This window comes from Callospermophilus lateralis, chromosome 2 (genome assembly GCF_048772815.1).
Source record: "Callospermophilus lateralis isolate mCalLat2 chromosome 2, mCalLat2.hap1, whole genome shotgun sequence".
NCBI classification, from domain to species: domain Eukaryota; kingdom Metazoa; phylum Chordata; class Mammalia; order Rodentia; family Sciuridae; genus Callospermophilus; species Callospermophilus lateralis.
In genome coordinates, this window is record NC_135306.1 from 205,096,268 (window position 1) to 205,120,760 (window position 24,493).

General features: G+C 48.2%; 2 protein-coding genes and 1 pseudogene across 7 annotated transcripts; 1 reads left to right on the forward strand and 2 right to left on the reverse strand.

Annotated features, from left to right (window-relative positions):
* Positions 1-588: 588 nt before the first annotated feature.
* Positions 589-687, reverse strand: LOC143393174 (U6 spliceosomal RNA; annotated as a pseudogene).
* Positions 688-12,859: 12,172 nt separating this feature from the next.
* Cfl1 (cofilin 1) lies at positions 12,860-16,293 on the reverse strand. Of its 2 annotated transcripts, none has more exons than XM_076847603.2 (4): positions 16,174-16,293; positions 14,034-14,341; positions 13,732-13,808; positions 12,860-13,522 (listed from the first exon to the last, which is right to left on the reverse strand). In XM_076847603.2, the coding sequence occupies exons 1-4, from the start codon at positions 16,174-16,176 to the stop codon at positions 13,410-13,412; spliced, it is 501 nt and encodes a 166-aa protein (XP_076703718.1). In that variant the 5' UTR covers positions 16,177-16,293; the 3' UTR covers positions 12,860-13,409. The 2 variants fall into 2 exon arrangements, with proteins under 2 accessions (XP_076703718.1, XP_076703719.1); XM_076847604.2 differs by lacking the exon at positions 16,174-16,293 and adding an exon at positions 14,961-14,979.
* Positions 16,294-18,415: 2,122 nt separating this feature from the next.
* Mus81 (MUS81 structure-specific endonuclease subunit) lies at positions 18,416-24,335 on the forward strand. 5 transcript variants are annotated; one of them, XM_076847597.2, is made up of 17 exons: positions 18,416-18,482; positions 18,616-18,833; positions 18,922-19,096; positions 19,268-19,353; positions 19,827-19,925; positions 20,089-20,157; positions 20,296-20,381; positions 21,457-21,597; positions 21,749-21,844; positions 21,939-22,060; positions 22,150-22,247; positions 22,811-22,927; positions 23,020-23,115; positions 23,268-23,396; positions 23,470-23,573; positions 24,005-24,088; positions 24,171-24,335. In XM_076847597.2, the coding sequence occupies exons 2-17, from the start codon at positions 18,699-18,701 to the stop codon at positions 24,235-24,237; spliced, it is 1,704 nt and encodes a 567-aa protein (XP_076703712.2). In that variant the 5' UTR covers positions 18,416-18,482; positions 18,616-18,698; the 3' UTR covers positions 24,238-24,335. The 5 variants fall into 5 exon arrangements, with proteins under 5 accessions (XP_076703712.2, XP_076703713.1, XP_076703714.2 ...); XM_076847598.2 differs by having other exon boundaries at positions 18,416-18,833; positions 23,955-24,088; XM_076847599.2 differs by having other exon boundaries at positions 18,416-18,833; positions 18,922-19,048.
* Positions 24,336-24,493: the final 158 nt, after the last annotated feature.

Below are 24,493 nucleotides of genomic sequence, written 5' to 3' on the forward strand. Positions count from 1 at the left end.
ATCTGTATTAGGAATGATATTAAGTACGTTGCTGAAGATACTCCAGACATAAAAAAAAAAAAAGGTAATAAGGGCTGGGGCTGTAATTCAGCAGTGGAGCACCTGCATTGCATGTGTGAGGCACTGGGTTGAGTCCTCAGCACCACATAAAAATAAAGATATTGTGTCCATCTACAACTAAAAATATTTTTAAAAAGGTAATAAGTGTATATGTGCCAAAGAACTTGGATAATTTAGATGAATTAGACAAACTCCTTGAAAAAAATGAAACTTATCAAACCTGATAAGCAAGAAATAGAAAAGTCTATGTGGTTTTATCATTTTTTTATGAATTGATTATGGAATTTGAACTTTTCTAAAAATACCTATATACAGATAAATTCATAGGTGAATTCTTGACTTAAAGGAAAAATGCCTTTTTTACTTTTTAAATGGACACATATATGTACATATTTATGGGGTATAGTATAATTTAATATGGTGTATATAACGTATAATAATCAAATCAAGGAAATTAGTATTTTCATCTTCTCAAACATTTGTCATCTCTGTGGGTTGGAAACCTTCAAGACTCTTCTAGTTATTTTGAAAAACATGAAATACTTCATGAATTAATGTGGCACAGAGGCCTTGCTAATCTTCTCTGTATTGTTCCAATTTTAGCATGTGTGCTGCTGAAGTGAGCACAATAGTACCATTCTTACACAAATCCTTCCAAAAAACAGAAATAGAAGGCACAGTTCTCATTCTAGTTTAGGAGGACAGCATAACCTTGATACAAAAATCTTTCAAGAAGAGATACAAGCAAAGACCGGGATGTGGCTCGGTGGTAGAGCCCTTGCCTGGCATGTGCGAGGTCCTGGATTTGATCCTCAGTACTGAAAAAAAAATAAAAGAGAGCAATGAATTGTGGCAAGAATACACAACAGTGTGAATGTACGTTGTGCCACTAAATTATACACTTAAGAATTGTTGAAATGGTAAATTTTAAATTTATGTATATTTCACCACAAAAAAATTGTCAAGAACATAAGAAAGGAAAAAAAATACAATCTCTCATGAACATAGATGCAAATTATAAACCAAATATTGTCAAGTTGATAATATAATATAAAAGGATAGCATTTAATGAGCCAGCCTTCTTCCTAAATACAATGGTTTAACCTTAGAAGATCAGTCACAGAAGTCAGTACAAAGGTTCATGCCTGTGATCCCAGCAACTCTGAAGGGTGAGGCAGGAAGATTGCAAGTTCAAGGCCAGCCTCAGCAAGTCTCAAAATAAAAATTTAAAAAGGGCTGGGTTGTAGCTCAGTGTGGTAAAGTGCCCCTGGGCTCAACCCCCAGTACCAAAAAAAGAAAGAAAGAAAAAGAAAATCGGTCAATGCAATGTGAAGGATAAGAGAAGAAAGTGATAGCAGAAAATGATGTGTAGAAAATAAACATATATAAAGAGAAAACAATAATGTAGACTTTTGAAAATGTCAATAAAATTGATAAATTCCTAGCATATAAACAGAGCAACAGGAAAATCCATATGATTATTTCAAAAAGGTAGAAAATAAAAATCAACACTCTGGCCAAATTAGGCATAGCAGGGAGCTTCATTAATCTGAGAAAGTATATCTAGGAATATTTTCATTGAATTTTAAAAGCATCCCCTCAGTCAGGGGCAGTGTTGCATACCTGTAATCCCAGTGGCTCAGGAGGCTGAGGCAGGGGGATCGCAAGTTCAAAGCCAGCCTCAGAAATTTAGTGAGGCCCTAAGCAATTCTGCGAGACCCTGTCTTTAAATAATATATAAAAAAAGATGGCTGGGGATGTGGCTAAGTGGTTAAGCATCCCCTGGGTTCAATTCCCTATATCAAAAAAAAAAAAAAAAAAAAGAGAGAGAGAGAGTGTGTGTTCAAAGCCAGCCTCAGCAATTTAGCAAGGCCCTGTCTCTAAGTATATGAAAGGGATGGGGGTGTGGCTCAGTGGTTAAGTGCCCCTGCGTTCAATCCAAGGTACCCCTATCCCCCTCCCAGGAAATAAAGCCAAAACTTTCCTTTGTCACCATAGAGTTACTTCTGTTTTGTACTAATTTCCCAGTGAGTGCAGTAAGGCGAGAAAAAGAACTGAAAGCATAAAGAATGGAAAGGGAAAATATCATTTTAGATTACAGGATTGTATATGTAGGAAACCAAAGAACCTATAAACTATGAAGTTAATAAGTAAATTTATTTATTTACTTTTTAATTTGTTCTAATTAGTTATACATAACAGTAGAATGAATTTGATACTTCGTACAGAAATGGTACACAACTTCTCATTCCTCTGGCTGTACATGGTGCAGTCACACCAGTAGTGTAATCAAACATTATATAGGGTAGTAATGTCTGCCAGTACATTTAGCAAGGTATTTTAGTAATTTATAAAATTAAAGAGTAGGTGCTGTAGGTGTTATAGCTCAATGGTAGAACACTTGACTGGCATACACAAGGCCCTAGGTTCAGTCCCCAGCACTGCAAAAATAATAATAAACAAACATACCTGGACACAAGGTAAATATATAGAAATATATTGTTTCTGTGTATCAGTATGATTGTAAAATTTTAAAATATGCCATTTAAAGAAAATTTTAAAAGAAAAAGAATTTTTAAAATAGCAAAAAAAAAAAAAAGATCATCAAATATCTAGAATAAATCTAACAAAAGCTATGTAACACCTTTAGACAGAAAACTACAAAACATTACTAAGAAAAATTGAATTTCTTAAAAATTAGAAGATATTCCATGTTCATTGATTATAAGATTTAATATTTCAAAGATATCTGTTTTTTTCCAAATTTATCTACACATTTAATATAATTTCAATCAAAATCCCAACTTAAGGGGCTGGGGCTATAGTTCAGTGGCAGAGCACTTGTAGCATGTGTGAGGCACTGGTTTGATCCTCAGCACCAAATAAAAAATAAATTAATAAAAAAAGATCTTGTGTGTTCATCTACAACTAAAAAATATTTTTTTAAAAATCCCAACTTAAAGGGGCTGAGGTTGTGGCTCAGCAGTAGAGTGCTCACCTAGCACTTGCAAGGCCCTGGGTTTGATCCTCAGCACCACATAAAAATAAATAAAGGTATTGTGTCCAATTACAGCTAAAAATTAAATATTAAAAAAATCCCAACTTAAAATCAGCATACAGGCTAGGATTGTGGTAGAGCACTTGCCTAGTACATGTGAGGCACTGGGTTTGATCCTCAGTACCACATTAAAATGAAAGTATTGTGTCCATTTACAACTAAAAATATTTACCAAAAAAAAAAAAAAAAATCAGTATACTATAGTGATAATAGCCACATCAATGTTTATAGCAGCTCAATTCACAATATCTAAGCTATGGAACCAATCTAGGTGCTCTTCAACAGATGAATGGATAAAGAAAATGTGGTATATATACACAATGGAATATATTACTCAGCCATAAGAAAAATGAAATTATGGCATTTGCTGGTAAATAGATGGAACTGAGACTATCATGCTAAATGAAATAAGCCAATCTCAAAAACCCAAAGGCTGAATGTTTTCTCTGATATTCAGATGCTAACACATAATAAGGGGTGGGTGGAGGCAAGAAGAAGTTCATTGGACAAAGGGGAATGAAGGGAAGGGAGGGGGATGAGAATAGGAAAGACAGTAGAATGAATGAATTTGATATAACACTGGTCATGTATTTGTATATAATTTGTTTATATATGAATACATGACCAGTGTAACTCCACATCATGTCCAACCACAGAATGAGAAGTTATGTTCTATGTATGATATGTTTAAAAAAATCTACTGGGGATGGTGGTGTTGCTCAGTGGTAGAGCACTTGCCACGTGTGAGGCATTGGGCTCAATCCTTAGCACCAATATAGAATAGAAAAATAAAGGTATTGTGTCTATTTACCAAAAAAAAAAAAAAGTTTGTTTTTTTTTTAAATACACTCTATAGTCCTGTATAACCAATAAATAAATAAATTTAAAAATAGACAAGTAGAGAGGGGAAAAAAAAATCCCAGTAAGTTTTTTTGGGGTAGAAATTAACCAGCTGAATTGATGTGGAAATGTAAAGGATTTATAATAGCCAAAATGATTTTGAAAAAGAACAACAAAGTTGGAGACTTTACATTATCTGATTCCAAAGTTTACCATATGCAAGACTATAAGAGAGAATGTCATAAGAATAGACATAAAAGTGTATGAATAGGAATTTGGTTGCCATTTGGGTATATTCATATACACATGAATGGGTAGAAACATGTAGGAATATATATGTGAAAATATATATAGATATTCAAATTTAAAAAAATAAAGTTTAAAAAATTGAGTACAAACCAAAAAAATAAAAAAGAATACACTTATAGATCAATGGAACAGAAGTGATCACACTTATACGGTTATTTGAATTTCTACCAGCATGTGCACCAAAGCAATTTAATAGTGAAAAGAAAGTCTTTTTTAACAGTGCTAAAATATCTGGCTGATATCCAGCAAAAATGAACCACAGGGCTGGGGTTGTGATTCAATGGTAGAGAACTTGCCTAGAGTACATGAGGCACTGGGTTTGTTCCCCAGCACCACATTAAAAACAAACAAACAAAAAACCTCAATAAACAAAATGAAAGTACTGTGTCCATCTACAATTAAAAAAAATCAAAATGAACCACAATCTATACCTCACACTATATACAAAATTAATTGAAAATGGACCCTACCTGGCTGGGGATATAAGTTAGTAGTAGAGTGCTTACCTAGCAGGCACAAGGCCCTCAGTTCGGTCCCAGTGCTGAAAACAACAACAAAAACATAGACCTAAATGTAAAAGGTAAAACTTAAAACTGTAAAAGTTCTAGAATAATAATAAAATATCTTCAGGACCTTGGGATAGTCAGATTCCTTCAATAGGACATAGGAGCTAGGGGTGTAGCTCTGGTAAGAATGGGTACCTAGTGTACTCAAGGCCCAGGATTTGACTCCCCACCACTAAAAAGGAAAAAGAAAATAGGACACGAAAAGACTTAACTGTCAGGAGCTGCCACATAGGAGTGAGCATGGACCCTTAGCCTTGAGCCATGGAAGTGTGAGACTGTCCCTGGAAACAGGTAGATCTCATCTCCACTCAGCAGGGGAATGAAGTTCTGAGAGAGGGTGTCACACAATGAGACTGAGCTACACCCCCCTGAAACCCAATCCCTTGCCTCATTTGGGTGGAATTTTCTCCAGTGTCTTCCCTCAATAAATAGGGCTTCAGGCATGTGCTCTCCCTTTTTTGCTAGACTCCCTTGCCTCCCTTGTGGGAGCTGGGGCAGAAGACCCATCACTGAACCCCAAGAAAAAGGTACTTTCTGTGTCTGTGTGATTATTTCGTGCCAATCCAATTCACAAGTAGTGACCTGACTAATTTAGAGTTTCATGGCACTTAACCATAAAAGATATAACCAGGCATGGTGACACAGTCTACTGTAATTCCAGCAACTTGGGAAGCTGAGGCAGGAGAATCACAAGTTCAAGGAAAGTTCAAGGCCAGCCTTGGCAGCTTAATGAGATCCTGTCTCCAAAAGAAACAAGGGGGGTTTAGAAAAGATGTTCTAATTTTAAAAGAGAAGGGCAAGAGAGGAGCAAAAGCCTGAGATAGGCACTTTACAAAAGAAGACATGCAGATGGCTGATAACAAAATACTGTCCCATATCATTCCTTAAGAGGTATCACACCTGTACTAACATGGCAAAAGTAAACAGGTGGTGCAACTGGAATGTTCAGACAATGTTGGTGAAAGTGTAAGTCGGTTCAGCTGTCTTGAAAAAATGGCAGTATCTACAAAAGCATTTTAAATGTATGCCTGCCCTGTTACAAAGTGATTCTCCTACCCAGCAGAAATAAGGCCTTCGGTATCTCAAAAGAAATATGCAGAACCAGGTGCCATGGTGCATGCCTGTAATCCCAGCAGCTCAGGAGGCTGAGGCAGGAGGATTGGTAGTTCAAAGCCAGCTTCAGCAAAAGCGAAGCACTAAGCAACTCAGAAAGACCCTGTTTCTAAATAAAATACAAAATAGGGCTGGGGATGTGGCTCAGTGGTCTACTGAACCTGCATTCAATCCTTAGTACCCCCCCCCAAAAAAAAGAAATATTCAGAAGTATTCATGGCAATTTTATTCATAATATGTGGGGAGCCATTCTCGCACCTGATTGGGCACCTCCCTGATTGGGTGTGAGGCGTCTGGCCAAACTGTATGGGAGCTAATCCCCACCCTCTCCAGGTGCTAGAGCCTGTCCGTGTGGGGGTGTGACTGACCATTGACCCTGAGACAAATCACTGACCCTGACCTTGGAATGCTGCCCCCCTCGACCTTCATTGGATGGAATTTTCCCCTGAATTTCTTATTCCCCAATAAAAGGCCACTCCCTGGCGTGCTCTCTCTCTCTCCTGTTAGTCCTGAGTAAGCCTTGCTGCCCCACCGGGTGGTTCGAGGTGAGAGCTACATCTGGGACCTGGTCAAAAAAAAAAAAGGTAATTGAGTCTTGTGTGTTTACTTTGATCTCACTAGTTAACTTCTATGCTACAAACCTTTTGTATGAAACCAGCGTGCTGGTCTCACGGTGAATATAATAGTCAAAAACTTGAAATAATCCAGATGCCCATTCCCAGTAGAATGGGTACAGAAATTATGATATGATCACATAAGGGAATATGACACCATAATTAAAACAGCCACCGCTCTATTCAGCAATAGGTGGATCTCACTCGAGAACAGGGCCACAAGAAGGCATGGAATAATAACATTTATGTAAAGTTCAAGATTATAGAGAATTAATCTATCATGGTAGAAGTCAGAATAGTCATTAGCTCTGGATTGGGGAGTAACTGACTAGGTTGTAGATAAGAGGTAGCCTTTTGGAGTATAGAAATAGCTGAATATCTGGATTTAAATGGTGGTTTCACAAGGGTATACATATGTAAAGATTAACTGTGCTTTACACTTAAGATTTGTACACTTTATATCTCAATTTAAAAAAATAAAAAGGAACCAAGTGCAGTGGTGCACACCTGTAATCCCAGCCACTCAGGAGGCTGAGTCAGAAAAATCACAAGTTCAAGGCCAGCAACTTAGATCCTGTTTCAAAAAAAAAAAAGGGCTGGCATGTAGCTCAGTGATATAGCACCCAGGTTCAATTACCAGTACTGAAAAAAAAATTAATAAATAATAAAAAGGAAGGGCTGGGGTTGTGGCTCAGCGGTGGAGTGCTTGTCTACCATGTGTGAGGCCTTGAGTTCGCTCCTCAGCACCACATAAAAATAAATAAATATAATAAAGGTATTGTGTCCAACTATAACTAAAAAATAAATAATTAAAAAATAATAATTGGGCTGGGGTTGTGGCTCAGTGGTTGAGCACGCAACTCGCAGATGTGAGGCCCTCAGCACCACATAAAAATAAATAAAATTAAGGTATTGTGTCCAACTACAACTAAAAAACAAATATTTATTTAAAAAATAAAAATAGTAATAATAATAATAAAAAGGAAACAGATAACCCCATAATTGGTGACCTCAGGGTCAGTTCCTTCATGGGCTAAAGCCAGAGGAGGGGACAGGTGTGGTTGTCTCTGTGTGTGGAGGAGAAATCACTAGACCAGCCATAGATGTGCCATTGTTAGGCAGGGCCTGGTCTGTTTTGGGACCCTTAGATCACTGATCCCCATCATAGGCGTCTCCAAAGCATGCCAAAATCAATGAGAGGAGAGTGAGGAGGTCTGTAGGGGCAGGTGCCCATCTGTGGGTGAGCAGTGCTTAAAGGAAGGGCAGCTTCATTGATGAAGGCTCTTCCCTTCTCCTTGGCATCATCTGGCACAGTGGTGTGGACATATTCAATTAAGTGCACATGGAGAAGAAATACACAAATACACACACACACACCACACCACACACACACACACATTGAATAGCTTAAAGCAAGAATGAACTGATAGAACTGGAGTTGTGGCTCAGCAGTAGAGCATTCACCTAGCATGTGCAAGGTGCTGGGCTCAATCCTCAGCACTACATAAAAATAAATAAGATAAAGGTATTGTGCCCAACTACAACTAAAAAATAAATTTTAAAAAGATGAACTGATAGCTTGATGCTTCCTGGACCTTTTCACTTGGAGAAATGTTTGTGCCTGAAGTCTCTTGCCACTTGATAGCAAAAGTAGTGATTGGGATGGTTTTGGCAGCCCTCAACAGGTAAGGTGGGAACTTATTTCTTATGCCCAGGTGAAGGGTCCCTGAAGTACCAGCAGGGAAAGGGGTAGGTCTAGGAATCAAGAAACTGAGTTCAAATATAACCCTGTTACTTTGCAGCTCTGTGCCCTTGGACAAATTACTTCACTTCTCTGTTAGACTCATTTTTAAATGGGGCAGGGAGGGTGTCTTTTTGGCTTCCAGAGCTGCCTCCCTCATTTTACCCACACCGAATTCTCACTTTTATGGCAGCATGGAGAAATTCATCTGGTTACATGACACCTATACAGGGAATGAGGACTACACCAGAATGGGCTGTGAAAGGCAGGCCAGATGCATGGGCGAGTGGCCTCCCCAGCAACCTATTCCTCCTTTGAGGAGATTCCCCCCGCCCCAGTTCCTCCCAGGCCAGGCTGTCTTCAAAGGAAAATCTGCAGAAGTTCCATGAGCAGGACAACTAACCCTAACCCTAATTGAGAATCTGCCAAAATGAAGCAGGAGCTAGAAGCATGAGTGCCACCTCCTCCTCCTTCTGGTGGCCAAGCCCCAGCCCGACTCTTCCCAGAACTCCATGATTTCTTACCTATGCCCCTATGAAAGTTCCTCTGGCCCCAGGACTGCTGAGGGGAAGATGGGCAGGGCAGTGGAGCCCAACAGGGCCCCAGAGCTGCCTACACTCCTGCAAGAAGTCCCTGGCCATCTTTAAGATAGTTTGCAATGCATGAATTCTTCAACACTGGCAACCCACCCAGCCTGCATCAAGACCACAACTTTGTGGTTTTGGAACACTGCTGGGATGTGAGTCAGGCCAGAGTACTATGGTCACCTTCTGGGTGGAGTTGTCAAGCTAAAGAAGACTACCACTAGGCTCAAGACCCTATCTCATGATTGGGGATGGGCAATTCAAGCACCTACCCCAGCATCTCATTTTCCTTTTGTGTGCCCCAGCTGAGTGTCAGAAGGAACAACAGGAAAGAGCTCATGGGGCTTCTGAAGTATATCACGAGGCTTGCAGGTGAAGCCTCATCACTGGTATGTTAGGGCTCAAGGTGACCCTCTCGCCCCTCTCTGGATTCAACCCAAGTCCTCAAGCCTATGGCAAGGTTGGCTGTGGGAGGGAAGCCAAGGACGGACTGGGCTGGGTTGCAAGATTTGCCACCCTAGGGGCCTGTGTTCCTATTCTGGTAACCTAGGTAAGCATCTTGTCTGGCTCACTTAGAAGGTGGATGACTTCTTTGAGCATGAGAGGAACTTCCTGTTGGAATACCATACCTGCATCTGAGATGCATATCTCTGGGCAGACTGTCATGCCTATCCCACATTGGACAGGGTCAGGGGGCCCTGGACACCTGCCTTCTCCTAGTGGTTTCACCCCTTGGGGGAAAGGAGAGCAGGGAACACCATGGCATCTGTCCATCGTGATGAATACCAAGGATGAGGCTTGATGTTCTGACGAAGAGGCTCTGATGGCGGGTTGTTCCCCAACAGGCCCAGCAGATTATTATAGCCTTTTCAGCTGCACTGAGCAGCCTGGGAACACAGGAAGTCAATCAACTAAAGATTTGCCCTGTCTATGCCTGTAAACTGGGTGCCCATTGAAAGGTCACTCTGTAGAAGGCTGCTGTTAGCTCTAGGTAGGAGGTACACAAGTTCCCACAGAGGATTGGTTGGAAGAGAAAGGGGAGACTCCCAAGGAGGGGCTGAGGGCAGGGAGGCTTTGAACTGCACCAGATCCCTGTCCTAAGTCCTTCCCATCACCTAGAAGCTTGCCCAAACTGGCAGAGCTCTTCGAACAACTGAGGGCAAATACTGCCTTGTATGCTCAAAGGCTTCCAAAATGAGCCTTTGTCAGGAAGAAGAGTACTGGGAGAGGGCAAAGTTGCAGGGCCAATTTGAAACATTAGAGATAGGTGTGCCTGGTGGCACTCTGGACTCCCACTAGACTAGTGTAATGAGATGTGGAATGAAAGTAAGGATCCATCCTCAAGGGTGTGTATGAGATGAGGGAAGGGTAGGAAGTCAGCTTGGTAAGGCACAAGGATGTGCCACGTGCCTCTGGCAGGCTACCATGAGCCACTAACATCCTGCCCAGATACACTTCCTGAACTCTTCTCCAAGAAGTCACTGGAATATGTCAACCTTTCTTCTTTTGGACTTCATCTCTTCCCCACCTGAGGCCTGCACAGGGGCCCTCCCCATTTCAGAACCTACCCAAGATACAAAGCCAAAGCCTCTAAACTTTACTTTTTTCTTTTAATACTTTTTTTAGTTGTAGATGGACACAATACCTTTATTTTGATTATTTTTATGTGGTGCTGGGATTGAACCCAGGGCCTCATGCATGCTGGGCAAGGGCTGTACCACTGAGCTACAACCCCAGACCCTTAAACTTAACTTTCAAGCCTTTTGTGATCAGGCCACTGCTGCCTTTCCCAGCTTTGTCCAACATGCCCACCCCCCAACCTATGGTCCTCTGACACTAAGCTTACTCATCTGCAGAGCCTTTGCCTCTGTCTGGCTAACTCCATTGCAAAGGCCCAGATCAGAGACCACTTCCACTCTGAAGTCTTCCCTGGCTGGCTCCCTTGAGCATCAGGGCTTTCTGACCTGTAGTGGTTACCAAGTGAGTCTCTGCTGGATATTTTGAGGAAGAAGGGGACTCCCACACCTTAACTGCCCTTTTGGAGAACTTGCTTCCCAGTCCCCACCAACCTGATGCACAAGTTGGAGAGCCAGGTGGCCTGTCAGACATGCTAAGATATTACATACTCATGGACAGTCTAGGTCAGGCATGGCCCCAGGGCACCCTCAGAGCTGGAAGTCAGTGTGGGGAGGGTGGGCAGGCAAAGGCTGTAAGCAGTGATTACCCTGTGACTGGTGGCTGTAGGACCTACTGTTCCAGCAGCTACAGGCAACCATGAGAATGCCAGTAAGGATTTGGATAAAGCATGCACCAGGAACTGGGAGATGGCCAGCTGAGAGCCACCAGCAGCTGTGTTGCCAGTGATTTGATTGCCTGACTCTGCCAAGCAGGGTGATCCCCAGTCCATAGTCCCCAAACTGCTACCCAGCTACACTGCCTATTCCCAATCCTCCTCCGCCTTGCAAGAGCTTGTGGACTTCAGATCCAGCTGGGTCTCCTCTTTCCACAAAAACTTGAGTTGGTAGAGCTGGAACATTCGAAGGTGAGAGCCCCCAGCTTCTCCCAAGTGTGTGCCTGTGTTGGGCAGGGGTCAGGTGGCCTGTTAGCAGCCCCATCTTGGGCCAGGACCCATCCCTGTAGAAAGGGCCCAAAAGCTGAGGTGTGGAAAGGAAAGCTCCCAGCCTAAGGAAGGCGTAGGGAAATTAAAGGATCTCTCCTTTGCAGGTCAGCACCCTACTCCTCCAGAAAACCCTTGTTCTGGAGATTCAGCAGCCAGACCCTGCCCTGGGACCTTAAATAATAAGGGCCTCAATCCCTCCTCCCTAAAAGTGGTCACCCAGCCATAGCCTCATCCTGAATCCAACTTTCTGAACATCACTGAAGTTCATTAGACACTGTTGCCCCACCTCCGTTCTTAATAAAGAGCCTGACTTTGCAACAAGGGGACCTACTTGTCTTTGCTTCTCACAGCTCAAGGCACACCTTAGGACAGGGCAGGATGGTATCAGGCTCTTCAAAGGAACCTGTAAGACCCAGAACAGCCAAGGTTTGCCTCACAAATCCTAGGAAAGACCATACTTCAGACTAATCACATTTTCTTGACCAAGAAAATGGAACCACATCTCCAGCCTCCCTCCCAAAACTTGCGAAGTTAAGGAATGGCATTAACTCTAGAATTTTCCTTCTCTCACTCCAGCCAATTAGGGTATTATTACTATTATTATTTTTGGTACTGGGGATTTGACAATTCTATGCCACTGAGCTACATCCTCCAGCCCCTTTTGGGGTCTCCCAAAGTTGTCAAGATTATAGGCACATGCCACTGCCTACCTCAACTCACTCTGCCCTGGGCCAGGCTTCTTAGCTATTTGTGTCTGTTAGGCAGTGAAAGCCCAAAGTGTAGGTTGGAAAGAGCCCACAGCAATGCTGGCAAGAGGCTAAGGACCTTGAGCCTCTTGGTTATATACAGAGAGGTGGGGCTACAGACACCTGAGTCTGAAGTCCTGGGCTCCACCTGGCTGGCCCCACCCTGCATGGACTCCAGCCAAATCTATAGAAGGCTAAAGGCTTAACTTAGCTTTCTGACTCAGAGCAGTCACTCAACACAGCACTCATAAATTACGTTAATCAGCCATCCTAAGGATAACCCAAGAGAACCTTGAGGGTGGACAAAGTAGTTCAACAGAGCACTTGTAACCTGCACTGCAACCCACACCAGACCAGGGATACCCCACCTCAATAAGGCTCCAGGGGCAACTAATTCTGGTGGGAAGCTATTTCTGTTAGTGTCCCTGCATTAATAGCAGACACACCATGTGCTCTGCCACCCACCTGGTAACAACTGCAACATTAAGAGCACCAACTATTAGAAGGGAGTCTCAGAAAGTCATCAGGAAGACAAGGGGGTGGGGTGCAGAGGAGAGAGACTGTTCCTTTCAGTACACCCCCCTGCCAAGCCTCAACTAAAACAAACGGAATTAACAAGCCTTTTTATTGTTGTCTTTTTTGTTTTGTTTTTTGTTTTTTAATTGAAGGTCGCTTACTGGTCCTGCTTCCATGAATGGTCAAGACCAAGAGAAAAGGGAGGGGAACCAGCCGGCACAGGGAGGGATCATCTCCACAATATTCCATTTATACACAGAACTAAACAGACAAGCACAGAGTCACTATTGCGGTTAGAAGTTGGCAGCATGGGATGAGGGAGAAACAGGTGGGAAATAGGGGTGTCGTTAAAAAAAATACAGATCCCCCCCCAAACTGGGTGCCTGGGGGAAGACTTGGTCTGTTTCAACCCAAGAGGAATAGAAGATCAAAAGCAGTTTGGGAAGGCCAGAACCGTCAGGGATGGAGGGAGGAGGAAGGTCCAGGGGGTGGGGGGGCTGTTTGGCAACTGGGGTGAAGGGAATGCCCTCCCCCTGCTGGGATCCCCCCAGCCCCTCCGGTCTGGCAGGAAGGGGGCAGCCTGCAACCCCCTAGGGCAGGTCTGGGGCTGCCAGATGCTCCAGGCAGGGGGCTGGAGGGGGCTCACAAAGGCTTGCCCTCCAGAGAGATGACAGCACTGCCCCCCAGTTTTTCAGCCAGGGTGCAGCGGTCCTTGACCTCCTCATAGCAGTTTGCTTGTAATTCGTGCTTGATCCCTGTGGGGAATAAAAAAGAGCATCTGTGAACAGGAAGCACTGGGGTAGGGGGTTTCTTTGGCTGGGAAGAGAAATCAAGAGCCATCAAGAGCAGACGGACGAGATAAGAAACCACCCAACAGGAGTGAAGATGGGAGGGGAAACCCCCTCTGCCATGTCATTCACCCCACCTGCAGCCGATACAGAAAAGTACACATTGTGGTCTCTACCTGTCAGCTTCTTCTTGATGGCGTCCTTGGAACTAGCATAGATCATTTTGCTCTTAAGGGGTGCGGATTCAGGGGCCCTAGAGACAAATCAAGAGTCAGGAAACTTGCCACCAACTGCCCTCAGGCTCTGCACAACCCAGAGAAACACTTGAGCTAACCTCCAGCACTGAGGAAGTTTGTCAAGTTCCCCAATAACAAGTGTTATTTTACAAACCGTCCTCCAAATCCCCTCTAACTAGTAAGACAAAAGTCAAGCTCTTCTGAGAAAGAAGACGACAAAACTGCCTGAATGAGAAGCTCACCAGAAGATAAACACCAGGTCCTCTTTCTTGCTCTCCTTGGTCTCGTAGGTAGCGTCATAGAGGGCATAGCGGCAGTCCTTGTCTGGCAGCATCTTGACAAAGGTGGCGTAGGGATCATCCACAGTCTGGCCCACATCACCTACCAGGATCTCCTTGCCCTCCTCCAAGATGATGTTCTTCTTGTCCTCACTCAGGCAGAAGAGCACTGCCTTCTTACGTTTCTTCACTTCCTCTGGCGTTGAAGACTTGCGTACCTTCATATCATTGAATACCTTGATGACGCCATCAGAGACAGCCACACCAGAAGCCTGAGAAATGAAACCAAACACACCTCATAAGAAAAAGAATTCTGTAGAACTGCTCCTTACAGTCCCTCCTTTCTGTTCTCAAGAGATCTCTGTCTGGATGCCAAGTACAGTCCTTAGCCCTAGTCTCAAGGGCTCACTAATTCCCTTTCCAAGGCAAGTCATTACTTTCCCACTCAAGTTACCACCAAAAAACCAAATAGCATACAACCACTGCATGGCAGTCATGGAAAAGACCTTCAGTTACCTAGTTCAAAATCCCCTGTACCCCATCTTATAGGGTAGCAATATGGAAACCTGTAAAAAACAAAGCCTTGGCTGCACTGTGAACCCAGAATTGGATGCCTTTGAACTTCACAGGCAGAAGGACCAAATACCTGGGCCCTAGTCTCCTCTTCAAAGAGGAAACCAAGATTCTACAACACTCCAGATGGGTCACCAACAGGTATACAACTAGTTTTGGCAAGCCCATCAGAACGGCTCTATGCAGTTACTACAAAACGACACTCTTCCCTTCAGAGATCTTCCCCAAACAAGAAAGGAATTCTAACTCCCAATTAGGACTCTGCTGGACAACTCCCTGTCCTCCAGTAGTGGTTCTGGGTCCCAGAGTTGCTAATACCAGGCATAACTCTAGTTCCCAGCATCTTCGAGCCCTCTTTAAACTATGCTGGATCGTACTAGAGGAAGCTCTAAGGAGAGGGAGCGACAGTCCCTGGCGAAATCCGCCCCCCCCCCCGCGGAACTGCAGCGGAAGCTGGCCACGTGACTCGGCCACTTCCGGAGTAGGCGGAGAAGAGATGGGCTAGGTCCGGCCCCCTCCCCAAGAGAGAAACCCGTTCGGGAAAGGCTGTGGCACCACCAGGACCACAACATCCAGAAAGCGCCTTTAAGGACGGGACTGTAGGCGTGTCAGCTACAGGCTGTAATCTGGGAGCTTACACAAGCCTTAGTTCCCGAAGTCTTCGGGCTAAATATAGGGGGCGGGACGGTATCCGGGCGGTGCCCGCCTGGGTCACTTCCCTAAACTCGGCTCCACCCTCAGGCCCCATCCGGCAAAGCCAAAGGCCCGTTTGTCCGGAGCTTTCAGCCCCGGTGGACAGGCTTGAATGTATGCGCACGCGCCGGCCGGTCGACAGTGCTGTTCCAACGCTGGCCGGCGGTACAGGCGAAAACCCAGTTCGCAGTGCGCGCTCGCTCGCTCCCGAGTAGGTCCATGGCCTCTAAGATCCACTCCAAGCCTTGCAGTGCAAGCCCCTAACCGTCGGCCCGGCGCCCCAAACAGGACGCTGTCGACATAGCATCCCCCTAGGCACCGCGCCCCCGCCTCTCCCGGGAGTCGGCATTCCCTGCCACCTGCTCCCGAGACAGACCCGCCCGCCGAGGGAGGATAACGAGGAGAAAGGAACAGCCCTTGGGTGGGGCGCGCGCGCGCCGAGAGCTCTCGCGCGCTTTTCTCTGGCCGCCCCCGGGCCAGGTTTGGACGCCGCGTGCTCTGCCGGGGGCGCGCCCTCGTGAAACGCGCTACGCCGGCTGCTTCTCGAGGGGCGCGTACCCGCGAGCCCCCTCCCCCACGCCGGGTGTCCGCGCGGGCGCACCAGCGGATGGGGGAGGGGAAAGGAGTCCAGGGGGCGCGCGAGCGACGTCCCAGCCGGCCGGCCTTCACTCCCACGGGCGCGCACGCGCGGGCCAGCGCCGCCCGCCCCTCAGTGCGAGACCCTCATCCCGCCTGGGGCGCTGGGGGAGGGGTTGCCGACATCAATCCCCGGTGACCCCCGCGCGCAAGCGACAGATCCGCAGCCACCTCCCCTCGGGCACCGTGACCTGCCTCTCACCATGTTTCCGGAAGCGAAAGGAAGACGACAAGAAGAGCCTACGAAGACGAGAGCCGCCGCAGCTGCTGCCGGGATCCGACTGAACGCGGCCTCTCCCGGCCCCTTCCGTTTAGTAGGAGCCGCACAATGAGGGGCGGGGCGAGCTTCCGGCGCTCCCCGAGCGGGCCGACGGGAAATGGAGTCCAAGGGTCCTGCGCCGTCGTGGGGTTCTCTGGGTAATAGTCTGTCGCATGGCCCACCACCCTGCTCCGCAGTGCATGCGTGGAAATGTAGGCCGAGGCAGCTGAAGGGGCGGAGACATGGCGCGGAAAGTGAGCCCATTGGTGGAATTTCCTAGGAAACGTTCTGATCTGAGCTATAGTCCCGGCGCTGCGTAAAATGACCTGAAAACCTTTCCCTACTAAACCGTTCCCCAGTGAAACGGTTTTTCTACGACCCATCTGTCACTTTCTGAATCCCTTAGTCTTAAGTTTTTATCTGGAATAGAATTTTGCTTCTCTGAATCGAAGCAACTATTCATTGGCCTGGAATCTCGTCCTAAAGCAAGGAGAATCGCAAGTATAAAGGTGTCCTAAATAAATATTTGAGTACCTTTCGTATGCGAAGCCACTGTGGTCTCCGGAGGAAAGGTCATATGCAACTTCAACAAAATAAGAATAGGAGGGAGAAAGGCCATTAGGAAAAATTTGAAAGGGGAGCTTTGTTCTTGCTTACAGATGTTTGTAAAATCCATTAGGCAATAAAGAGGGGAGGCGAGGATTTGTGCATTCAAGAATTCTTGTGCCTTTCACCATATAGGGAGAAGAGGGGAAAGATACTAAGCTAGATTTGAACCTAGTTCATAGGGTTTTGGCTATTCTGATACTCGCAAAAAGGAGCAGGACCTTAAGGGTAAACTAGAGTGGGAAGCTCTGGGAAAATTTCGTTAGCCCAGAACAATGGCCATGACTTCACATTCTGCAGGAAAAGAACAGGTCGCGAACATGTCAGAAGCAAGGGGAATTGGCGACCTTAATCCCATTAGCAGAATAAAGAGTGTAAATGGAGAACAGTACCAGGGAGTGGGGTACCTCACAGAGCATGCCGGGGGTTGTAGTCAGGGACACCCAAATGCACCGCCGACGGGCCAAACTCCTGGAGCGTCAGGTAGAGGCGGTAGCTCGACTCCGCCTCCCCCAAGCGGGGGCGCTTCCAGAGGCTACTAGCACCACCTTTTTAGAAATTAGCATTTTCCCAGAGCAACGAGGAGGGGGAGGGGGCTTCGCAGTTACCCTGGAGAGCTCTCCGCCCGCCCCGGACCGCGGGATGCCCTAGATGTCCTTATTAGGACATGAGACCAGAGGGGGTGGGGCCAGGCCGAAAGCCGACTTCAGGCTCCTTATAAGGCCTGGTGGGGAGGGAGGCGGGAGCCGGGAGCCTGCTGGGGATGCTGCACCGCTGGCTAGGCGGAGTCTGAAGGGCGGACCTGAGCTCTGGCGCCCGCCTCTCTCTAGCAGGCCTGCACCTCCCGACTTCCGGCAAGATAGCTAGAGGCCTGGGCGGGGAGCAGGAGGGGTTGCTTCAACCCGTGTCCTGCTCCATTGTAAGTGTCCGTCAACCCGGAACCTCTTTTAAGGGTCCTCAATCCACTCGAGGATCCCCCACTTCGAATGAACCACAGAAGTGACAAGTGTTCTTTTCTACCTTTGTCTACAGCCGGCTACGCGAGATCCGACCACGTGCCCACTTGAGGCCTCCCCACTTAACTTGCCAGGACTGGCGGCATCTCTTTCTTACTGTCTTTCTCCTACTTTTCCTCTCCCTCGGTCCACCTAGCTTGGGCTTTCTGTGCACATCCCCGACTTCGCAGTCCCAGTCACACTCACACGCCGCACACGCTGCACACGCAGGGTCCCGCGGCTCCGGATCACTATTTCCTCAGATCCTTCGCTCTTTCTGCCTTACCCTTGGGTCCTCATCCCTTGCACACCTTCCTAGATGTCCCTCCCACAAATATAATTACACTCACTTGCCCACACCCCCTACAAATCTTTTAAAGTCCAGTCTCTGTCCAACCTCCTTTGCAAAGGTGAGGCTGAAACTCAGACCTTGGAGCAGCCAAATTAAGGTTGCTCCGTTAAGCGCCAGCTCAGTCTGCCCTCCCAGTCGCAGGAGGCGCTGTCGGTCTTCCTATTGCTTGCACAAGATGCCCCTGCTCACTCATTGGAGAAGGGTGGGAGGAAGGGGCGTGTCAAGGCTCCAAGGCCTGGAGACGGCGGATCCTGAAGGCTGATCCTGAACTGGGGGAGGGGAGGCAGCTTAAGCGAAAGGTGATAGTGACCGCTCTCCAGTTAGTCGCTTCGAGTAGTGCAGGGGCGGGGAGGGCGGCAGGAGGCTACCCTCCAGCTAGTTACCCTCTGGGGCCACGTGATTAGACAGGTCCCTCCCTCACACTACCCCCAGCCAGGTGTTCCAGTCCCGACCCCAGAACTGGAGGTACCCCAGTCTCACGGGCTCGAGGCGCCAGAGGATCCGCCCTGGGACTCATGGCGGCGCCGGTCCGCCTGGGCCGAAAACGGCCGCTGCCGGTTTGCCCCAACCCGCTTTTCGTACGCTGGTTGACCGAGTGGCGGGATGAGGCGGCCAGCAGGGGGCGTCGCACGCGTTTCGTGTTTCAGAAGGTGGGTTCCAGTCGACTGGGAACAGGTGCTGGCCGAAGCAGACGACCTGGCCTATCCTGACCTAGTTCCCTTCCCCTATCCCTGCCAGGCGCTGCGCTCCCTCAGGCGGTACCCTCTGCCCCTGCAAAGCGGAAGGGAAGCTAAGATACTCCAGCACTTCGGAGATGGGCTCTGTCGTATGCTAGATGAGCGACTGCAGCAGCACCTAGCTTCAGGTGATGATCGCCTCCGGCAGGAATGGGAAGATCTTCCGTTTCCCCCAGGTGCAGCCTCTATCTTGAATACTTAAGTTTCGAGATTCCCAACTCCTGTCCTAGTTGCTGTTTGACTTGGGGCTAGTGATTGGCACTCACATACACAAGCAGACTGCATCCCAGACCTCGCGACTGCCAGATTACGTGTGATGCGGGACTCGTTTTCTTTTGTTCCCACAGATAACCCAGCTTCTGGCTCATCATCTGGAGAGATACGTCCAGCCCAGAAAGGGTCACCTGCCCATGTCCAGGACTCTTCCATGCCAGTGAGGAAACGGCAAGGGGACTGGGAAACGAAATGGGAGTACTGCGAGTAGGATTTCTTGATTTGAGAATGTTAACAGGCCTGAGTCCAAATCTCATGGGTGATGCCTGGCCTGGGGCAAATGACTTATCTTCTCTGAGACTGTGTTTTAGCTGCAATGGGAATATTGACAACAGCTGTAGAGGGGATTCCTTAACTAAGCTATTTAAGGGGGCCCAGCCCAGGAAATAATGGGGCTGCTGTTGGTGTTCCTGCTCTGCAGTGGGTGGCAGAACTGAGGCTGGGCCAGGCAGTTGCCCCCTGCTCTGCAACTCTGCACTGTCCCATCCAGATTTGCAGGGGGTCATTCAAGAAAACTGGAGGCAACTGAGGGACTTGCTCAGCACCATGAAGTCAGCTGAAACAGCCATGCCAGGAAATGAGCCAACAGTGACTTGCCAGCATTTGTGTTCAGAGTCCCTATGTTCCTTTCAGGTTCTTGCCCAGCCCCAAGCAGAAGGCTCAGGTGGCTACTGGCCAGCTCGGCATTCAGGAGCCCGAGCAGTTCTGCTGGAGCTCTACCAGGAACACTTGGTTAGTGTCTGGCCACACTGGTAATAGCCAGTAGAGGCAGTGGGGGTGAGGGGAGGTTCCTGAAAATGCCTTTCTGGGTAAGGTGGACAGAGAACATCCCTGTTACTTTGGCAGAGTGAGGAGGAGCCTCAGCACTGAACCTACCCTGTTGTTTCTGTTTGAGAATCCCGCAGGCCGCAGCTTCCTAACCAAGGAGGAACTGCTGCAGAGGTGTGCCCAGAAGGCCCTCAAGGTGAGCACCAAGGTGGAGGAAGACAGGTGGAGCCCATCAAACTGCACTTTATGGCAGTGAGCAGTGGCATGGGTCCTGGCCAGCACCTGGAGCCAGCTTAGATTTGTAGCACTACAGGCTCTCTTTCTCTATCAACAGGTAGTCCCTGGGAATGCTCAATCCTGGCCAGCTCTCCGTTCCCTCCTGCATAGGAACCTGGTCCTCAGGACACACCAGCCAGCCAGGTGAGACCAGCTTCAGGGAATACAGGAGGCAGGGACAGGATACATGTGATATTCTTGGTGAGTCCCTACAGTTGCACAATTTGCTATTGAGGCAGGGAAAGACTGGCCTTTCCCACAAGGAGCCTACACTAAGCTGGGAGGCTGAGAAAAGAGGATTGCAAGTTCGAGGCCAGCCCCGGCAACTCAGCGAGACCCTGTCTCAAAATATAAAAAGGGTTAGGGATGTAGCTCAATAGAAAAGTGCTCCTGGATTCAGTCTCCAGTATCAAACCAACAAAGGAGCCCACACTGTTGGAGTACCAGGAGCATGTGAGCAACTGGGGGCAGCAGGGGATGGAGGATGGGTGCCAGAGTTGTTACAGGAACTGAAAGCCTTTGCCAAGGAGAGGGCATTTAGCATGTCTTAAAATTTGCTTTTCTTGTTTGTTTGGTTTTGGCATTGGGAATTAAACCAGAGGGCCTTTACCGCTGAGCTACATCCCCCAGCCTTTTTACTTTATTGCATCTATTTTGAGACAGGGTCTTACTCAGTAGTTCAGGTCCTCTCTAAGTTGCTGAGGCTGACCTTGCACTTCTGATTCTCCTGCCGCAGTCTCTGGAGTTAAGATTACAGGCATGGCATGTATTAAAATCTGGCTGATAGACCTCCACCACCATATCCCACTTTCTGAGATCCTAGCTACTTGGTAGGTTGAAGTGAGACTCTAAAATTTAGCAAGAGGCAGACTCAGAAATTTTAAAAAGTTGGGAATGAGGCTTAATGGTAGAGTGTCCCTGAGTTCAATCCCCAGGGGGAAAAAAAAAAAAAAACTGGGAGGGGACTCATAGGCAGGTAGGAGGGAACAGAACGAGCAAACGAGGAGAAAAGAGTTTTTGCCTGTGACATGTATTACACAGGGCAAATAACAGTAGGCAGGCCCCCAGGAAACTGATCTGAGAGACAAGAAGACAGGGAGCCAGTGGACTTGTTTTGGCACAGGGCTGCCAAGATGGAGAGAGGCCCGCCTAGCTGGGTGACAGCCTGCCAGATGTGAGTAAAGAAGGGAAAGCTATGTTTGTCTCCTCCACCTCCCAGGTACTCACTGACTCCAGAGGGCCTGGAGCTGGCCCAGAAGTTGGCTGAGTCAGAAAGCCTGAGCTTACTGAATGTGGGCACTGGACCTGAGAAGCCCTCTGGGGAGGAGTCAGCAGTGCCAGGAGCAGCCTCAGCTGAGCTGTGAGGAGGAAAGGGGGGGCGGGGCAGAAATGAAGCCAACACCACACCCTTATCTCCATGATCTACACCTGCTGCCCTACCTTCTATGGGTTGTAGGGGGATGCCCTGGCACTGGGAGTTCTAGCCTCACATAGAGCACCCCCCTCCATAGTGGTGCCAGTGAAGGAGGGGTCCATCAGTCACTGCTGGAGCTGAGGCCTAGAGAGTACAGGGTGCTGTTGTGTGTGGACATCAGCGAGACCAGGGGGTAAGTAGAGGGGGGAAATCCATGAAGATGATCAGAAGATGCTGCAGGGTAGAGCGTACTGGCCTGATCTTGGTCTCCCTCCCTGTTATTTCAGGGCAGGACATAGGCAAGAGCTGCTCCGAGAGCTACAGCGGATGCATGTGGCCCATACAGTGCGCAAGCTGCACGTTGGGGACTTTGTGTGGGTGGCACAGGAGACCAGGCCCAGAGACCCAGGTAAATGGCTGTGGATGGGCAGGCATTAGAGGCAGGCCTTGGGGAGAGAGGTGGGACAGGAGCCAATGGGTTCTTTGACTTCTTGGCAGCCAGACCTAGAGAGTTAGTCCTGGATCACATTGTGGAGCGCAAGCGCCTGGACGACCTGTGCAGTAGCATCATCGACGGCCGCTTCCGGGAGCAGAAGGTTTCTTTGCTGGACCTCCTTGCCTTGCTTTTTCTGCCTGCACCAGGGTCACTGCCTCAGCCCAAAGGCAGCTGGGGAGTACTGCTGGGTGTTCTCAAGGCAGAGCCCTCATGGCATGCAGCTACGCCCCATTAAAGCTGCTGTAGGCAGCCCCAAGTTCAGATCCCCTCAAATGACCAGGAATATAGTGAGAATGGAGGATTCTTAGCTGGGCCAAGGAGCACGTTAAAGACCCCCTCTGTACCCAGCCCCCGAAGTCTTGGTTAAACAGGGCCCAAATGTCTGCAAATAGAAATGCAGAGGCTGTGCCTTGGTCCCTGCTGCTACACTGATCCTAGATCAGAGGCCACATAACCCAAGGGAGGCTTGAAGGATGGGCAGTGTTCAGAAACACAGAAGGGCTTTCCCACAAGTCACAGCACAAGCTCAGGTATAGAGGCTCTCTGAGATAGCAAAGATGAGGAGGCTAACTGGTGAGACAGTCACACAAATGTGACATGATAGACAGCCCAAGCACGTGGGCTTACAGGCCTAACCGTCTGCTCCTCTGTCTTCCTCCCTAGTTCCGACTAAAGCGCTGTGGTCTGGGGCATCGGGTGTACCTGGTGGAGGAGTATGGCTCAGTCCACAACCTTAGCCTTCCTGAGAGCACACTGCTGCAGGCTGTCACCAACACCCAGGTAAACCATGAGGCAGGGCCAGGCTTTCAGGGGATATGGTCTATGGTGGTTCAGGCCAGGATCTGCCACTTCCTGTGGGTCCTTTTCACCAGGTCATTGATGGCTTCTTTGTGAAGCGCACAGTAGACATTAAGGAGTCAGCTGCCTACCTTGCCCTTCTGACAAGGGGCCTGGAGAGACTCTACCAGGTAAGCAGATGCACCTGTCTCAACTGGTCCCTTACCTGGGCCATCACTTCCCCAAGGAGGAAGGGCTGGCTCACTGAGGCCTAGGACTGGGAAAGACTGCTGGGGGCTGACCCTTAGAGTTCTAGCCTGGCCTTAGTCCCCTCTTCCCTCAGGGACACACCCTACGCAGCCGTCCCTGGGGAACCCCAGGGAACCCTGAGTCAGGGGCCAGGCCCTCCCCAAGCCCACTCTGCTCACTCCTCACCTTCAGTGACTTCAACACAGGAGCCATCAAGAACAAGGTACTGCCTCTGCCCAGTTTTTCTTTAGGCATCCTGGCCCCCACCACCTGACATATGCCTTCCTCAACCTCAGGCCCAGTCTGTGCGTGAGGTGTTCGCCAGGCAGCTGATGCAGGTTCGTGGAATCAGTGGGGAGAAGGCAGCAGCCCTGGTGGACCGATACAGCACCCCTGCCAGGTACATCCCTGGATGGCCTTCTAGGGGTCCTCAGCCCTTGCCTCCTTGCATGGAATGTAGCTTAACCTGTGCTTTTGGAGAGTGGGCCTGGCTCCATTGGACTGTGCAGAGCCAGAGTTGGGCAGATTCAGCTGAATCCAGGATTGCTTATGGAAGTTGGTCAGCCAGGACTGGATGATGTCCCAGATATGGGGGAGGGTACATATGGTGCAGCAGAGAATGCTTCCTGGAGGAGGGGGCTGGGGGGGAGCTTTTGCTAATTCTGTCCCAGTGTTCCCAGGAAGGGGGCAGGGCAGGATGGAGCAGGACCAAAATGCCAGGCACAGGAAGTCTGCTGTGTCCTGACCTCCCCACCCCAGGTTGACCCTATTCCTGCTTCAGTTCTCATTGTGCTGGCTCAGATTGTCAGCCATCAAATACCCCATCCCCAGCCTCCTGGCTGCCTATGATGCCTGTGCCACCCCCAAGGAGCAGGAGATGCTGCTGAGCACCATCAAGTGTGGGCGTCTGCAGAGGTGAGAGTGGGAGAGAATCTGAGGGAGTCTGGGGCCTGGGTCATGCTAGATCCCAGCCAACCCTGCCATTCTCTTCCTGTAGGAATCTGGGACCTGTTCTGAGCAGGACTTTATCTCGGCTCTACTGCACCTACAGCCCCTTGACTTGAACTGCAGCCAGAGCCAGAAGCCATCTGGCTCCCCTCCCCCCAAACTAGCCAGCCTTTTAACCAGGACTTTTGGGGCTACAATAAAAATCTTGATGTGTTTGCAGACTTATGTATTATGGAGGCGACACTAGGCTCCAGGGCCCTTGTGAAATATGCAGCAAGTAGATGAAACCATTTGGTCCTGGGTTGTTGTTTTTTTTTTTTTTCTTTTTTTTTCTTTCTTATTTTTCTTAAGCAGTGCTGAGAGTGGAACCCA

Coding starts and splice junctions, on each gene's coding strand:
- Mus81 (XM_076847597.2), top strand. CDS start 18,699: ATGGCGGCGCCGGTCCGCCTGGGCCGAAAACGGCCGCTGCCGGTTTGC. Junction 19,097..19,267: donor AGATCTTCCGTTTCCCCCAG/GTGCAGCCTCTA, acceptor TTGTTCCCACAG/ATAACCCAGCTTCTGGCTCA. Junction 20,382..21,456: donor AGGACACACCAGCCAGCCAG/GTGAGACCAGCT, acceptor TCCACCTCCCAG/GTACTCACTGACTCCAGAGG.
- Cfl1 (XM_076847603.2), bottom strand. Junction 13,809..14,033: donor GACCTGGTGTTTATCTTCTG/GTGAGCTTCTCA, acceptor ATTTGTCTCTAG/GGCCCCTGAATCCGCACCCC. Junction 13,523..13,731: donor CATCAAGAAGAAGCTGACAG/GTAGAGACCACA, acceptor TATTCCCCACAG/GGATCAAGCACGAATTACAA.